Source organism: Mesoplodon densirostris, chromosome 7 (assembly GCF_025265405.1).
Source record: "Mesoplodon densirostris isolate mMesDen1 chromosome 7, mMesDen1 primary haplotype, whole genome shotgun sequence".
NCBI classification, from domain to species: domain Eukaryota; kingdom Metazoa; phylum Chordata; class Mammalia; order Artiodactyla; family Ziphiidae; genus Mesoplodon; species Mesoplodon densirostris.
In genome coordinates, this window is record NC_082667.1 from 50,285,414 (window position 1) to 50,301,635 (window position 16,222).

The window sequence follows — 16,222 nt, forward strand, 5'->3', positions numbered from 1 at the left end:
CAAAGCACTCAGCATAGCTTTGATATTTAATGGAAAAATAATGACTTTTATATCCACATTTCTTATTTTCTTTGATCTTTCCCACATCTCTATGAAGCTTCTAATAATATAACCTTGGTTTTCAAGTTGTTGTTGTGATTGTATGTAATCTGCATATTTTTCCCACAGTTTTGCTAATTAAAATGTTCAATGCTGGGAATTCCCTGGTGGTGCAGGGGTTAGGAGTCCGCCTGCCAATGCAGGGGACACGGGTTTGAGCCCTGGTCTGGGAAGATCCCACATGCCGCGGAGCAACTAAGCCTGTGGGCCACAGCTACTGAGCCTGCACTCTAGAGCCCGCGAGCCACAACTACTGAGCCCGTGTGCCACAACCGCTGAAGCCCATGCGCATAGGGGCCGTGCTCTGCAGCAAGAGAAGCCACCACAATGAGAAGCCCGCATACCGCAACTAGAGAAAGCCCGCGCGCAGCAACAAAAAACCAACCTAACCAAAAATTAATTAATTAATTAATTTAAAAAAAAACGTTCAATGCTTTCTCTTAGGACATGGAGAATTACTCGTTAAACATAAAAACCTCAAATTCTATTTTGTTCACACACTTCCATAACCATGTGCACATGCACACATATATCTTTACCTTTCACCAGCTACTGCAAATCATTAACAATATAGTAATAAACATAGGAAGTTGTACAGTTAATAGAATTCATTATCTCTATTACTAGATTGTCACTTCACAGCTATAATTAATGAGTACTTGCTTTATGCCAGATTCAAGGTTATTTCTATAACACTACACTCACACTAGCAGTTTGGTGCATGAATGACAAAGAAATGTGTGCCAGAAATTATGAATATATTCAGATACAGTACTAAATCACCCATGTGATACTGATATAAAGACAGACAAATAGATCAATGGATAAAATACAGACTACAGAAATAAGCCCACGCATACATGGACACCTGACTTGGACAAAGACACAAAGGCAATAGAAGAAAAAGGATAGCTTTTTCAACAAATGGTGCTAGAACAATTAGATATCCATATGCAAAAAAAAGAACTTGGATACATAACTCATACCACATACAAAAATTAACTCAAAATGGATCACAGACCTTAATGTAAAACCTAAAACTGTATCTATAACAATGTCTAAAAGAAAACATAAAAGAAAATCTTCATGACTTGGTGTAAATCAAAGATTTCTTAGATATGATATCAAAAGCATAACCTATAAAAGAGCAAACTGATAAAAAAATTTTTGCTCTTCATTGTTAAGAGAATGAAAAAACAAACCACAACTGGGAGAAAATCTTCACAAAACAAAAATCTGAGAAAGAACTAGTATCCAGAATATAGAAAGAGCTCTTAAAACTCAACAATAAGAAAACCACCCAAGTTTTAAAAGCAGATAAAAGATCTGAACAGTCACTTCACCAAAGGAAAACATATAAATGGCAAATATGTATATGAAAAGATGCCCCAAATCATTTTCCATTAGGAAAAAACAAAAAACACAATGAGACACCACTACACACCTACTGGAATTACGAAAATCAAAAAATCTGACAATGTCAAATGCTGGCAAGATAAGAAGCAACAGAAACACTCATCCACTGCTGATGGAATGCAAATTGGTGCAGTCACTTTGGAAGGCACTGTGGCAGTTTCTTATAAAGATAAACACACCCTCTTAGCATATGACTCAGCAATCCTATTCCTACGTACTACTCAAGTGAACTGAAAACTTATGTTCACACAAAAATCTGTATGTGAATGTTTATAGCAGCTTTATTCATAATCCCCAAAAAGTAGATACAAACAAGACATCCTTCAACAGGTTAGGGGAGGGCTTCCCTGGTGGCACAGTGGTTGAGAGTCCGCCTGCCGACGCAGGGGACACGGGTTCATGCCCCGGTCCGGGAGGATCCCACATGCCGTGGAGCGGCTGGGCCCGTGAGCCATGGACGCTGAGCCTGTGTGTCCGGAGCCTGTGCTCCGCAATGGGAGAAGCCGCAACAGTGAGAGGCCCGCATACTACAAAAAAAAAAAAAAAACAGGTTAGGGGATAAGCAAACTATGGAATACTATGAAATTCCACAGTCAATGGAATACTACTCAGCAATAAGAGATGAACCACTAATACACATGAATGACTTTCAAAATAATTTTGCTGAGTGAAAAAAGCCAGATATATAAGAGTACATACAGTATGATTCCATTTATACAAAATTCTAGCAAATGCAAACTAATGTATAGTGACAGAAAGCAAATTAGTGTCTGCTTGGGGATGGGGCAGTGGAAAGCAGTAGGAGGGAGAGATTACAAAGGTGCACAAGGAGATTTTAAGGGGTGATGGATATGTTCACTATCTTGATTGTGGTGATGATTTCACAGGTATATACATATATCAGAATTCATTAGTTTGTGCTGTACAAATATGTGTACTTTACTATATGCCAATTATACCTTGATAAAGCTATTTTAAAAAATAAAAAATAGTGGGCCTGAGTTGATAATGATGCTACTATGTGGTAAAACAAAACCATATTCCATGGCTTCAAAGAGATCCCACAGACAAAATTTTAAGGAACATGAACTCACAAACAAAAATTGCATGGCAATTTAATGAATAATTAGGCCCTTGCATCCCGTCAAGCCTCATGTGCAACTTTTAGCCCACACTCCTACTTTAGATTTAAGCAGCTCTGAACCACATGCATTCCTCAGACACACAAGGTGTTATCTTACAACTCTTCCTTCTTCAAGTGTCAGCATAAATGTTGCTTTCTCCAAAAAAAAGTTTTCCCAGACTTCTATATAAATTCTGTCCCCCGCAGTTGCCTTCATAACTCTTACCATCATCTGTATTAACATTTCTCCCCCACAACTTTAGAATAGAAATACTTGGGTACTTTTTCTTCTGTGCTCTTACTGCACCTTATACATGACATGTAATACGACATACTGATTATAATCAATAAAAGTTATGTTTGCACATTTGTCTCTCCATGAGACTGTAAGTTTCTTGAGGGCAAGGACTATTTTTTTCATCTTGGTAAACTTAATGCTAACCATAGCACTTGGAGCATGGTAAGTATACACGAAGTTGAATGAAAAAACAATCAAATGAACAAATGGATGAACTAAATACTCCACGAGGGCCTGACCTGAATGAGCTGGAGGTGTTCAATAATAGGTGTTACATTTAATTCAAATATAAATATTAAAATTTGTTTCAAAATCTGTGTGACTCCTTTTGATTACTCCTTTTTATCACACAGCATTTCTCAAAGGGTACCAGCATTTGGGTGGGACAATTCTTTGTTGTACACTACTGTTCTGAGCACTGTAGAATGTCTGGCATTCCTGGACCTGACCTCATGAAACATTAATGATGGTCTCCATCACTGTGACAACCCCCTCCCCACATTTCCAAATGCACACCCCCCGAGAAGGGGGACTACTACCTCCCAGCTGAGAATCACTGTTTTAGAGAGAAGAGCTGATGTTGTTAAATGTCAATTCAGCTTGAAAATTATCATTCCATCAGCATTTGACTGAGTCCTATAATCCAGAAATCTTCAGAGATTTCTGAGTATAGGAGAGTAAATGCAAAACTTTAAAAACAAAAGAAAGAAGCAAAGCAGATAGGGATACCTCTTAGCCACATCACTGGGTTTCTCCCTTGCTTTGTTGGTAATATTACTGTCTGCTCCCATTTTAATTAGCCACTGCAAACACTCTATGTGGCCTTGCCCAGCAGCTGTAAAAACAAAACAAAATGTACACACACAGAAGTTATTGTTTATTAGAACACTTTTCTAGAATTTTGGACAGTACCACTGCAGAGTACTTTTGTAAATACTAATCCTTACAATAACCAACAGAAGTAGGTTGGCCAGATGTTATTTTCTCTATTTCATTTATTCATTCATTAGACAAATATTTAATCAAGTATCTGCTGTACTCAGCCCCTATGCAGAGAGCTTTACATACAGATATAGACGTTGAAGCTCAAAGAGGCTATTTAACATCACACAGCCAGTAAGTAATGGATTTGAAACTATAATCTAGGTTTTTTCTAATCCTTATCCAGTGCTCATCTACTGTATTCATAGCTCCTGACCAATCTTGTATCAGGCCAAATGTAAGTGCAATCTGTGTGAATGTGAAAGACTTAGAAAATCTTTTGCCATCTTGTATAAGTAGCTTATTCCTCTGACCCTCATATCTCAAAATGTTCAGGGCCCCTCAGTGATTACCTAAACTGTTCACCACCTTTCCTTAAAACACATGCACTCAATATTAATTTTCACCTCCACAACTCTGCTTATGTGTCTGCTCACCTAGTGCCCATCACTCAATCATATGATCATCTAATTTCTCCCCTCTTTCTAGGTCCATCTCAAAATGCAGGGAAACTGTTGGGGGGAAACTCAGTCTAAAAAGATCTGAGTTTAGGTCCACTGAACAACAGACTGGAGGACAGGACAGAACTTAGCAAGTGGCTGGCGTATATAGACACTCAATAAATGTCTATAGAGTTGATGAATAAATGAATGGAAAAAATGAATGAAATCTCAGCTTTGCTCTTACTAGCTGTGTAACCTCAGTCAAGAAACCTGAGGGGGGACTTCCCTGGTGGCGCAGTGGTTAAGAATCCGCCTGCCAATGCAGGGGACACAGGTCTGATCCCTGGTCTGGGAAGATCCCACATGCCGTGGAGCAACTAAGCCCGTGTGCCACAACTACTGAGCCTGTGCTCTAGAGCCCACAACCCACAACTACTGAAGCCCGTGTGCTTAGAGCCCGTGCTCCGCAACAAGAGAAGCCACTGCAATGAGAAGTCCGCGCACTGCAACAAAGAGTAGCCCCTGCTCGCCCCAACTAGAGAAAGCCAGTGCACAGCAGCAAAGACCCAACACGGCCAAAAATAAATAATAAATAATTTAAAAAATAAATAAATATAAGGGCTTCCCTGGTGGCGCAGTGGTTGAGAGTACGCCTGCCGATGCCGGGGACACGGGATCGTGCCCCGGTCCGGAAAGATCCCACATGCCGCGGAGCAGCTGGGCCCATGAGCCATGGCCGCTGAGCCTGCGTGGCCGGAGCCTGTGCTCCGCAACGGGAGAAGCCACAACAGTGAGAGGCCCGCGTACCACTAGCTAAATAAATACATACATACATACATACATACATACATACATACATACATAAATAAATGTAAATAACTCAACAGCAATTGTGTCAGAACTGAAGATGAAGCAGGAATCATAACTTACCTTTATGCATAAGAGTTGATCCATTATTATCACGTTCATTAATACTGATTACTCCATCTTCTATTAATTTCTTAAGCATTTCCAAATCACCCTTAAAGGCAGCCACATGACCTGGAAATGCTAAAGCTATGAATAAAAAATTCAGCATTTCAGGAAACATACAAATTCGTTCCTTTTCCCTGCCTTAATCAGTCACACATTTCAGGTTTCAGTATTAACTCAAGTATGAGAATGTTATATTGGAATTAGTTCAGTTGATGCAATGACAAGTAATAAAAAGAGAATCATAAAATAAGATTATTATTAATTGTGTAGCCTTTCCATCCCTCAGGATCTCAAACATGCCAGGAATATATGGTACCAAAACTATTCTTGCCATCTTCCCTGTTTCTCTCAGGCCACCACAAAACACAAGGAGATGGTCATTTTCAACCCTTTGTATGAAGACATACTTGGTCTCAAGTCCTACATTTGCACAGACCACTCCCTCCCTGTTTACAAGTGAAGAAAGCAAAAGAAACTGGAAGGAGATAAAGTATATGTGTGTATCTATACATAAACATAGACAAAGACAGGTGTGAATGCACCTGACCTAGTGCCTAGCACATAGTAAATACTTAATAAAATATTTTTAATGATGACAACGACATATACTGAGCCCTTACTGAACGCCAAGCATGGTAGTAAGCAATTGTAAGGATTGCCTCATTTAACCCTCTCAACGACCCTGAGGTAGCTATTCTCATTGCTATATATGGAAAGGAAACAACCTAGAATACCCAAGGAGTATTTTAAAAAGAATAAAGTTGGAGACTTATAATACCTGACTGGAAGTCTTACTATAAAGCTACAGTAATCAAAACTGTGTAGTACTGGGCTTCCCTGGTGGCGCAGTGGTTAAGAATCCGCCTGCCAATGCAGGGGACATGGGTTCGAGCCCTGGTCCGGGAAGATCCCACACGCCGCGGAGCAACTAAGCCAGTGTGCCACAACTACTGAGCCTGTGCTCTAGAACCCGCGAACCACAACTACTGAAGCCTGTGCACCTAGAGCCTGTGCTCCGCAACAAGAGAAGCCACTGCAATGAGAAGCCCGCGCACCGCAACAAACAGTAGAGTAGCCCCCGCTCACCGCAACCAGAGAAAGCCTGCTCACAGCAACAAAGATCCAATGCAACCAAAAATAAAATAAATAAATTTATTAAAAAAAAAAAAGAGAGACACGAGAGCTTGCTTCCTCTCTTTCAAAAAAAAAACACTTTGTAGTACTGGCAAACAGACATACCAATAAGACTGAATGCATAAACGAAATATGCATCCGTACAATGGAAAACTATTCAGCAATAAAGAGTAATGAACTACTAATATACACAACACAAATGAATCTCAAAAGATTAGAGAAACCCATTAGAAATCCATTTCCATCAGAAAACCCAAACTAATCTATAGTGACAGAAAACAAATCAGTGGCTGTGTGCAGCCAGGGTGAAAAGAGGGATGAACTGCAAGAGGGTATGAAAAAACATTTGAGATGAACTGCACACTTTAAATAAATACAGTTTATTTTATGTAAATCATACTTTAATAAAGTTGCTTTTTTTAAATAAGGATATCATTTGTGAAAAAACAAGCCACAGTGTGAGAGAAAATATCTATATCAGATAAAATTAATAAATGATTGGTATCAGAACTATATAAAAGAGGTCAAATTATTTAGAAAAGGACAAAGAACACAATTTTACAGGCAATTCAATAGAAGAGAAAACTAGAATAGCCAGTAACTTTATTAAACAATGTTCAGCCTCATTAGTAATCAAAAAAATGCAAATCAAAACACAAGTTAAACCTCTTCATACCCAACTAAGTGGCAAAACTTTTTACGTCTGACAATACTGAATATTGTTTCTCTAAATTCTCACCAAACATTGCTGATGACAGTGTAAATTACTACAACCACTCTGATATAGAATGCAGCATTTATAACTATTTATACTGAAAATGGGCATATCCCACCAAGCAAAACCTAAAGTAGAGTTTCCCAACTATTTACCAAGGCAGAGCTCTTAACTCTCAATCTTCAGAGAAGATAGGCAGTACCTCAAGAAGCCTCATCCAACAGTGTGCCATACAAGTATCATTTTCTATGTGGGCAAAGTGTGAAAAGGGTAGGTAGGGAAGCGCTTCTCTAAAGAACATCTTGTGCATGTAAACAAAGACACATACAAGAATATACATTACCACCTTGATTGTAATTCTGAAAACTGTAAACAATCTATATGTCAAATCGGAGAATGGATAAACAGTGCTTTTTATTAAATGCAATACCATAAACAATTTAAAAGAATAAACTAGAATACATCTATATGTCTAATAAACCTCAAAAATCATAACATTTTGTGAAAAAATAAAGTTAGAGAGGAGGATACATTACTGTTTCATGCCATTTTTATAAAGTTTTAAAAGAAGTTTCAAAGACTTCTAATTGTCCACTAAAATCCCCTTCCTTCCACAGTAACAAGAGTTGCATCTGAGCTGAGGCCTCTCAGCTGGGTACTAAATTATCCAGGCTTCCTTGCAGCTGGGTGTGGCCATGTGACTAAACTCTTGCCAACAGAATGTTAGCAAAAGTTATGACAGCAAATTAGACCTTAAAAATCCTAGCTTAGGGCTTCCCTGGTGGCGCAGTGGTTGAGAGTCCACCTGCCGATGCAGGGGACACGGGTTCATGCCCCGGTCCGGGAAGATCCCACATGCCGCAGAGCGGCTGGGCCCATGAGCCATGGCCGCTGAGCCTGCGTGTCCGGAGCCTGTGCTAAGCAACGGGAGAGGGCACAACAGTGAGAGGCCCGCGTACGGAAAAAAAAAAAAAAAAAAAAATCCTAGCTTATACTCTTGTTCTCTCCCCACCTCCTGCTGGATTAACAACAACTAGAGAGAGCTAGTTAGGAAGATAACAGGTCCCTGAATGACTACATAGAACAGATGCACTCTCCAACCAGGGCTATCATATAAAAGAAATAAACTTCTATATAATTTAAGCTGCTGAATTTTAGGATTTCTTATTAGATATAAAAGTTTAGTCTCTTAATCTAAAAATACCCAAAATGCTACTGCAAATTTCTGTGAGTATATATATACTAAATATAAAACCAGAGAATGGAATTATAAATCCAAAATAATGGTTACCTCTGAGGAGGGAGAAAAGGGAATGAATGGTATTAAGGAGAGAGAACCAGGAAGCTTCAAGTGTATCTTATCTATAATATTTTATTCTTAAATCTAGTGGTATAAAGAGTGTTCATTGAAGACCCTCAAGATGGCAGAGGAGTAAGATGTGGAGATCACCTTCCTTCCCACAAATACATCAAAAATACATCTACATGTGGAACAGCTCCTACAGAACACCTACTGAATGCTGGCAGAAGACCTCAGACTTCCTAAAAGGCAAGACACTCCCCACGTACGTGGGTAGGACAAAAGAAAAAACAGAGAGAAAAGAATAGGGACAGGACCTGCACCAGTGGGAGAGAGCTGTGAAGGAGGAAAAGTTGCCACACACTAGGAAGCCCCTTCACTGGCGGAGACGGGGGGTGGGTAGGGGGGAAGATTTGGAGCCACGGGGGAGAGCACAGCAACAGGGGTGTGGAGGGCAAAGTGGAGAGATTCCCGCACAGAGGATCGGTGCTGACCAGCACTCAACAGCCAGAGAGGCTTGTCTGCTCACCCGCCGGGGAGGGTGGGGGCTGGGAGTTGAGGATCGGGTTTCGGTCGGATCCCAGGGAGAGGACTGGGGTTGGCTGCGTGAACACAGCCTGAAGGGGGCTAGTGCGCCACAGCTAGCCGGGAGGGAGTCCAGGAAAAAGCCTGGGCCTGCCTAAGAGTCAAGAGACCATTGTTTCAGGGTGCGCGAGGAGAGGGGATTCAGAGCACCACCAAAACGAGCTCCAGAGACGGGTGCAAGCCGTGACTATCAGAGCGGACACCAGAGATGGGCATGAAACGCTAAGGCTGCTGCTGCAGCCACCAAGAAGCCTGTGTGCAAGCACAGGTCACTATCCACAGCTTCCCTCCCGGGAGCCTGTGCAGCCCGCTACTGCCAGGGTCCTCTGATCCAGGGACAGCTTCCCTGGGAGAACACACGGCACGCCTCAGGCTGTTGCAACGTCACGCCGGCCTCTGCCTCAGCAGACTCGCCCTGCATTCCCCTCCCACTCCCTGGCCTGAGTGAGCCAGAGCCCCCTAATCAGTGGCACCTTTAACCCCCTCCTGTCTGGGTGGGGAACAGATGCCCTCAGGCAACCTACACGCAGAGGCAGAGCCAAATCCAAAGCTGAACCCCAGGAGCTGTGCCAACAAAGAAGAGAAAGTGAAATTTCTCCCAGCAGACTCAGAAGCAGCGGATTAAATCTCCACAATCAACTTGATGTACCCTGCATCTGTGGAATACCTGAATAAACAACGAATTACCCCAAAATTGAGTGGACTTTGGGAGCAACTGTAAACTTGGGGTGTGCTTTCTGCAACTAATTTCTTTCTGGTTTTATGTTTATCTTAGTTTAGTATTTAGAGCTTATTATTATTGGTAGATTTGTTTATTGATTTGGTTGCTCTCTTTTTTTAATATATATATTTTATTTTTCCTTTTTCTCTTTTTGTGTGTATGTATATGCTTCTTCATCTGATTTTGTCTGTATAGCTTTGCTTCTGCCATTTGTCCCTTTTTTTTGGTTTGTTTGTATAGCTTTTAGTGCTTCTTATCATTGGTGGATTTGTTTTTTGGTTTGGTTGCTCTCTTTCTTTCTTCCTTTCTTTTTTATTTATTATTTTTCAATTTTTTATTATTAATAATATTTTATATTTTATTTTAATAAACTTATTTATTTACTTTTCTTTTTTTTTCTCCCTTTTCTTCTGAGCTGTGTGGCTGACCGGGTCTTGGTGCTCCGGCCGGGTGTCAGGCCTGAGCCTCTGAGGTGGGAGAGCCGAGTTCAGGACATTGGTCCACCAGAGACCTCCCGGCCCCAAGTAATATCAAACAGCAAAAGCTCTCCCAGAGATCTCCATCTCAACGCTAAGACCCAGCTCCACTCAACAACCAGCAAGCTACAGTGGTGGACACCTTATGCCAAAAAACTAGCAAGACAGGAATACAACCCCACCCATTAGCAGAGAGGCTGCCTAAAATCATAATAAGTTCACAGACACCCCAAAACACACCACCAGAAGCAGTCCGACCCACCAGAACACAGGCACCAGACCCCTCCACCAGGAAGCCTACAAAACCCACTGAACCAACCTCACCCACTGGGGGCAGACACCAAAAACAACAGGAACTACGAACCTGCAGCCTGTGAAAAGGAGACCCCAAACAGAGTAAGTTAAGCAAAAGGAGAAGACAGAGAAATATGCAGCAGATGAAGGAGCAAGGTAAAAACCCACCAGACCAAACAAATGAAGAGGAAATAGGCAGTCTACCTGAAAAAGAATTCAGAGTAATGATAGTAAAGAGGATCCAAAATCTTGGAAATAGAATGGAGAAAATATAAGAAAGGTTTAACAAGGACCTAGAAGAACTAAAGAGCAAACAAACAATGATGAACAACACAATGAATGAAATTAAAAATACTCTAGAAGGAATCAGTGGCAGAATAACTGAGGCAGAAGAACAGATAAGTGACCTGGAAGATAAAATAGTGGAAATAACTACCACAGAGCAGAATAAAGAAAAAAGAATGAAAAGAATTGAGGACAGTCTCAGAGACCTCTGGGACAACATTAAATGCATCAACATTCGAATTACAGGGGTCCCAGAAGAAGAAGAGAAAAAAAGGGGCTGAGAAAATATGTAAGGAGATTATAGCTGTATAGTTGAAAACTTCCCTAATATGGGAAAGGAAATAGTGAATGAAGTCCAGGAAGAGCAGGGAGTCCCATACAGGATAAATCCAAGGAGAAACACGCCAAGACACGTAACACCAAGACACATATTAATCAAACTATCAGAAATTATATACAAAGAAAAAATATTAAAAGCAGCAAGGGAAAAGCAACAAATAACATACAAGGGAATCCCAGAAGGTTAACAGCTGATCTTTCAGCAGAAACTCTGCAAGCCAGAAGGGAGTGGCAGGACATACTTGAAGTGATGAAAGGGAAAAATACCCAGCAAGGATCTCATTCAGATTCAACGGAGAAATTAAAACCTTTACAGACAAGCAAAATCTAAGAGAATTCAGTACCACCAAACCAGCTTTACAACAAATGCTAAAGGAACTTCTCTAGGCAGGAAACACAAGAGAAGGAAAAGACTTGCAAAACAAACCCAAAACAATTAAGAAAATGGTAACAGGAACATACATATCAATAACTACCATAAATGTAAATGGATTAAATGCTCCAACCAAAAGACATACACTGGCTGAATGGATACAAAAACAAGACCCAGGGCTTCCGTGGTGGCGCAGTGGTTGAGAGTCCGCCTGCCGATGCAGGGGACACGAGTTCATGCCCCGGTCTGGGAGGATCCCACATGCCGCGGAGCGGCTGGGCCCGTGAGCCATGGCCGCTGAGCCTGCGCGTCCGGAGCCTGCGCATCCGGAGCCTGTGCTCCGCAACAGGAGAGGCCACAGCAGTGAGAGGCCCGCGTACCACAAAAAAAAAAAAAAAAACAAACAAGACCCATATATATGCTGTCTACAAGAGACCCACTTCAGACCTAGGGACACATACAGACTGAAAGTGAGGGGATGGAAAAAGAAATTCCATGCAAATAGAAATCAAAAGAAAGCTGGAGTAGCAACTCTCATATCAGACAAAATAGACTTTAAAATAAAGACTATTACAAGAGACAAAGAAGGACACTTCATAATGATCAAGGAATCAATCCAAGAAGAAGATATAACTGTAAATATTTATGCACCCAACATAGAAGCACCTCAATACATAAGTGAAATGCTACCAGCCATAAGAGGGGAAACTGACAGTAACACAATCATAATAGGGGATTTTAACACCCCACTTTCACCAATGGACAGATCATCCAAAATGAAAATAAATAAGGAAACAAAGCTTTAAATGATACATTAAACAAGATGGACTTAATTGATATTTATAGGATATTCCATCCAAAAACAACAGAATACACTTTCTTCTCAAGTGCTCATGGCACATTCTCCAGGATAGATCATATCTTGAGTCAAAAATCAAGCCTTGGTAAATATAAAAAAATGGAAATTGTAACAAGTATCTTTTCCAACCACAATGCTATGAGACTAGATATCAATTACAGGAAAAAGTCTGTAAAAAATACAAACACATAGAGGCTAAACAATACACTACTTAAAAACGAAGAGATCATTGAAGAAGTCAAAGAGGAAATCAAAAAACACCCAGAAACAAATGACAATGAAAACACGACGACCCAAAACCTATGGGATGTAGCAAAAGCAGTTCTAAGAGGGAAGTTTATACAATACAATCCTACCTCAAGAAACAAGAAACATCTCAAATAAACAACCTAACCTTACACCTAAAGCAATTAGAGAAAGAAGAACAAAAAAACCCCACAGTTAGCAGAAGGAAAGAAATCATAAAGATCAGATCAGAAATAAATGAAAAAGAAATGAAGGAAACAATAGCAAAGATCAATAAAATTAAAAGCTGGTTCTTTGAGAAGATAAACAAAATAGATAAACCATTAGCCAGACACATCAAGAAAAAAAGGGAGAAGACTCAAATCAATATAATTAGAAATGAAAAAGGAGAAATAACAACTGACAGTGCAGAAATACAAAGGACCATGAGAGATTACTACAAGCAACTATATGCCAATAAAATGGACAACCTGGAAGAAATGGACAAATTCTTAGCAAAGCACAACCGTCTGACACTGAACCAGGAAGAAATAGAAAATATAAACAGACCAATCATAAGCACTAAAATCGAAACTGTGATTAAAAAATCTTCCAACAGGGCTTCCCTAGGGGGGCAGTAGTTGAGAGTCCGCCTCCCGATGCAGGGGACATGGGTTCGTGTCCCGGTCCGGGAAGATCCCACATGCCGCGGAGCGGCTAGGCCCATGAGCCATGGCCACCGAGCTTGCGTCTGGAGCCTGTGGTCCGCAACGGGAGAGGCTACAACAGTGAGAGGCCTGTGTACTGCAAAAAAAAAAAAATCTTCCAACAAACAATAGCCCAGGACCAGATGGTTTCACAGGCAAATTCTATCAAACATTTAGAGAAGAGCTAACACCTATCCTTCTCAAACTCTTCCAAAATATACCAGAGGGAGGAACACTCCCAAACTCATTCTATGAGACCACCATCACCCTGATACCAAAACCAGACAAAGATGTCACAAAGAAAGAAAACTACAGGCCAGTATCACTGATGAACATAGATGCAAAAATCCTCAACAAAATACTAGCCAACAGAATCCAACAACACATTAAGAGGATCATACACCATGATCAAGTGGGGTTTACCCCAGGAATGCCAGGATTCTTCAATATACGCAAATCAATCAATGTGATACACCATATTAACAAACTGAAGGATATAAACCATATGATCATCTCAATAGATGCAAAGAAAGCTTTCAACAAAATTCAACACCCATTTTTGATAAAAACCCTCCAGAAAGTAGGCAGAACAGAACTTACCTCAACATAATAAAGGCCATATATGACAAACCCACAGGCAACATCGTCCTCAATGGTGAAAAACTGAAACCATTTCCACTAAGATCAGGAACAAGACAAGGTTGCCCACTCTCACCACTCTTATTCAACATAGTTTTGGAAGTTTTAACCACAGCAATCAGAGTAGAAAAAGAAATAAAAGGAATCCAAATTGGAAAAGAACTAAAACCGTCACTGTTTGCAGATGACATGATACTATACATAGAGAATCCTAAAGATGCTACCAGAAAACTACTAAAGCTAATCAATGAATTTGATAAAGTAGCAGGATACAAAATTAAAGCACAAAAATCTCTTGCATTCCTATACACTAACGACAAAAAATCTGAAAGAGAAATTAAGGAAACACTCCCATTTACCACTACAACAAAAAGAATGAAATACCTAGGAATAAACCTACCTAACGAGATAAAAGACCTGTATGCAGAAAACTATAAGACACTGATGAAAGAAATCAAAGACGATACAAACATATGGAGAGATATACCATGTTCTTGGATTGGAAGAATCAACACTGTCAAATGACTATACTACCCAAACCAATCTACAGATTCAATGCAATCCCTATCAAACTACCAATGGCATTTTTCACAGAACTAGAACAAAAAATTTCACAATATGTATGGAAACACAACAGACCCCAAAGAGCCAAAGCAATCTTGAGAAAGAAAAATGGAGCTGAAGGAATCAGGTTCCCGGACTTCAGACTATACTACAAACCTACAGTAATCAAGACAGCATGGTACTGACCCAAAAAGAAAAATATATATCAGTGGAACAAGATAGAAAGCCCAGAGATAAACCCACACACATATGGTCACCTTATCTTTGATAAAGGCGGCAAGAATATACAATGGAGAAAGACAGCCTCTTCAATAAGTGGTGCTGGGAAAACTCAACAGCTACATGCAAAAGAATGATATTAGAACACTCCCTAACACCATACACAAAAATAAACTCAAAATGGATTAAAGACCTAAATATAAGGCCAGATACTATAAAACTCTTAGAGGAAAACATAGGCAGAATACTCTATGACGTAAATCACAGCAAGATCCTTTTTGACCCACCTCCTAAGGAAATGGAAATAAAAACAAAACTAAACAAATGGGACCTAATGAAACTTAAAAGCTTTTGCACAGCAAAGGAAACCATAAACAAGACAAAAGACAACCCTCAGAATGGGAGAAAATATTTGCAAATGAAGCAACTGACAAAGGATTCATCTCCAAGATTTACAAGCAGCCCATGAAGCTCAATAACAGAAAAACAAACAACCCAATCCAAAAATGGGCAGAAGACCTAAATAGACATTTCTCCAAAGAAGATATACAGACTGCCAACAAACACATGAAAGAGTGCTCAACATCATTAATCGTTAGAGAAATGCAAATCAAAACTACAATGAGGTGTCACCTCACACCACTCAGAATGGCCATCATCAACAAATCTACAAACAATAAATGCTGGAGAGGGTGTGGAGAAAAGGGAACCCTCTTTCACTGTTGGTGGGAATGTAAATTGATATAGCCACTATGGAGAACAGTACGGAGGTTCCTTAAAAAACTAAAAATAGAACTACCATATGACCCAGCAATCCCACTACTGGGCATATACCCTGAGAAAACCATAATTCAAAATGTGTCATGTACCACAATGTTCATTGCAGCACTATTTACAATAGCCAGGACATGGAAGCAACCGAAGTGTCCATCGACAGATGAATGGATAAAGAAGATGTGGCACATATATACAATGGAATATTACTCAGCCATAAAAAGAAATGAAATTGAGTTATTTGTAGTGAGGTGGATGGACCTAGAGACTGTCATACAGAGTGAAGTAAGTCAGAAAGAGAAAAACCAATAGCATATGCTAACACATATATATGTAATCTAAAAAAAATATATGGTTCTGAAGAATCCTGAAGGTGGCAGGACAGGTATAAAGACGCAGACATAGAGAATGGCCTTGACGACACGGGGAGAGGGAAGGGTAAGCTGAGACGAAGTGAGAGAGTGGCATGGACATATATACACTACCAAATGTAAAACAGATAGCTAGTGGGAATCAGCCGCATAGCACAGGGAGATCAGCTCGGTGCTTTGTGTCCACCTAGAGGGGTGGGATAGGGAGGGTGGGAGGGAGACGCAAAAGGGAGGGGATATGGGGATATATGTATATGTATAGCTGATTCAATTTGTTATAATGCAGAAACTAACACACCATTGTAAA

General features: G+C 40.2%; 1 protein-coding gene across 1 annotated transcript in view; it reads right to left on the reverse strand.

Annotated features, from left to right (window-relative positions):
• Positions 1 to 1,559: 1,559 nt before the first annotated feature.
• The window catches only part of LOC132493949 (ankyrin repeat domain-containing protein 42-like), a 35,521-nt gene continuing 20,858 nt past the window's right edge, over positions 1,560 to 16,222 (reverse strand). The window contains 3 exon segments of the mRNA XM_060104889.1: positions 1,560 to 2,042; positions 3,666 to 3,771; positions 5,291 to 5,416. Coding sequence (XP_059960872.1) covers positions 1,913 to 2,042; positions 3,666 to 3,771; positions 5,291 to 5,416 — 362 coding nt within the window. The 3' untranslated portion in view covers positions 1,560 to 1,912.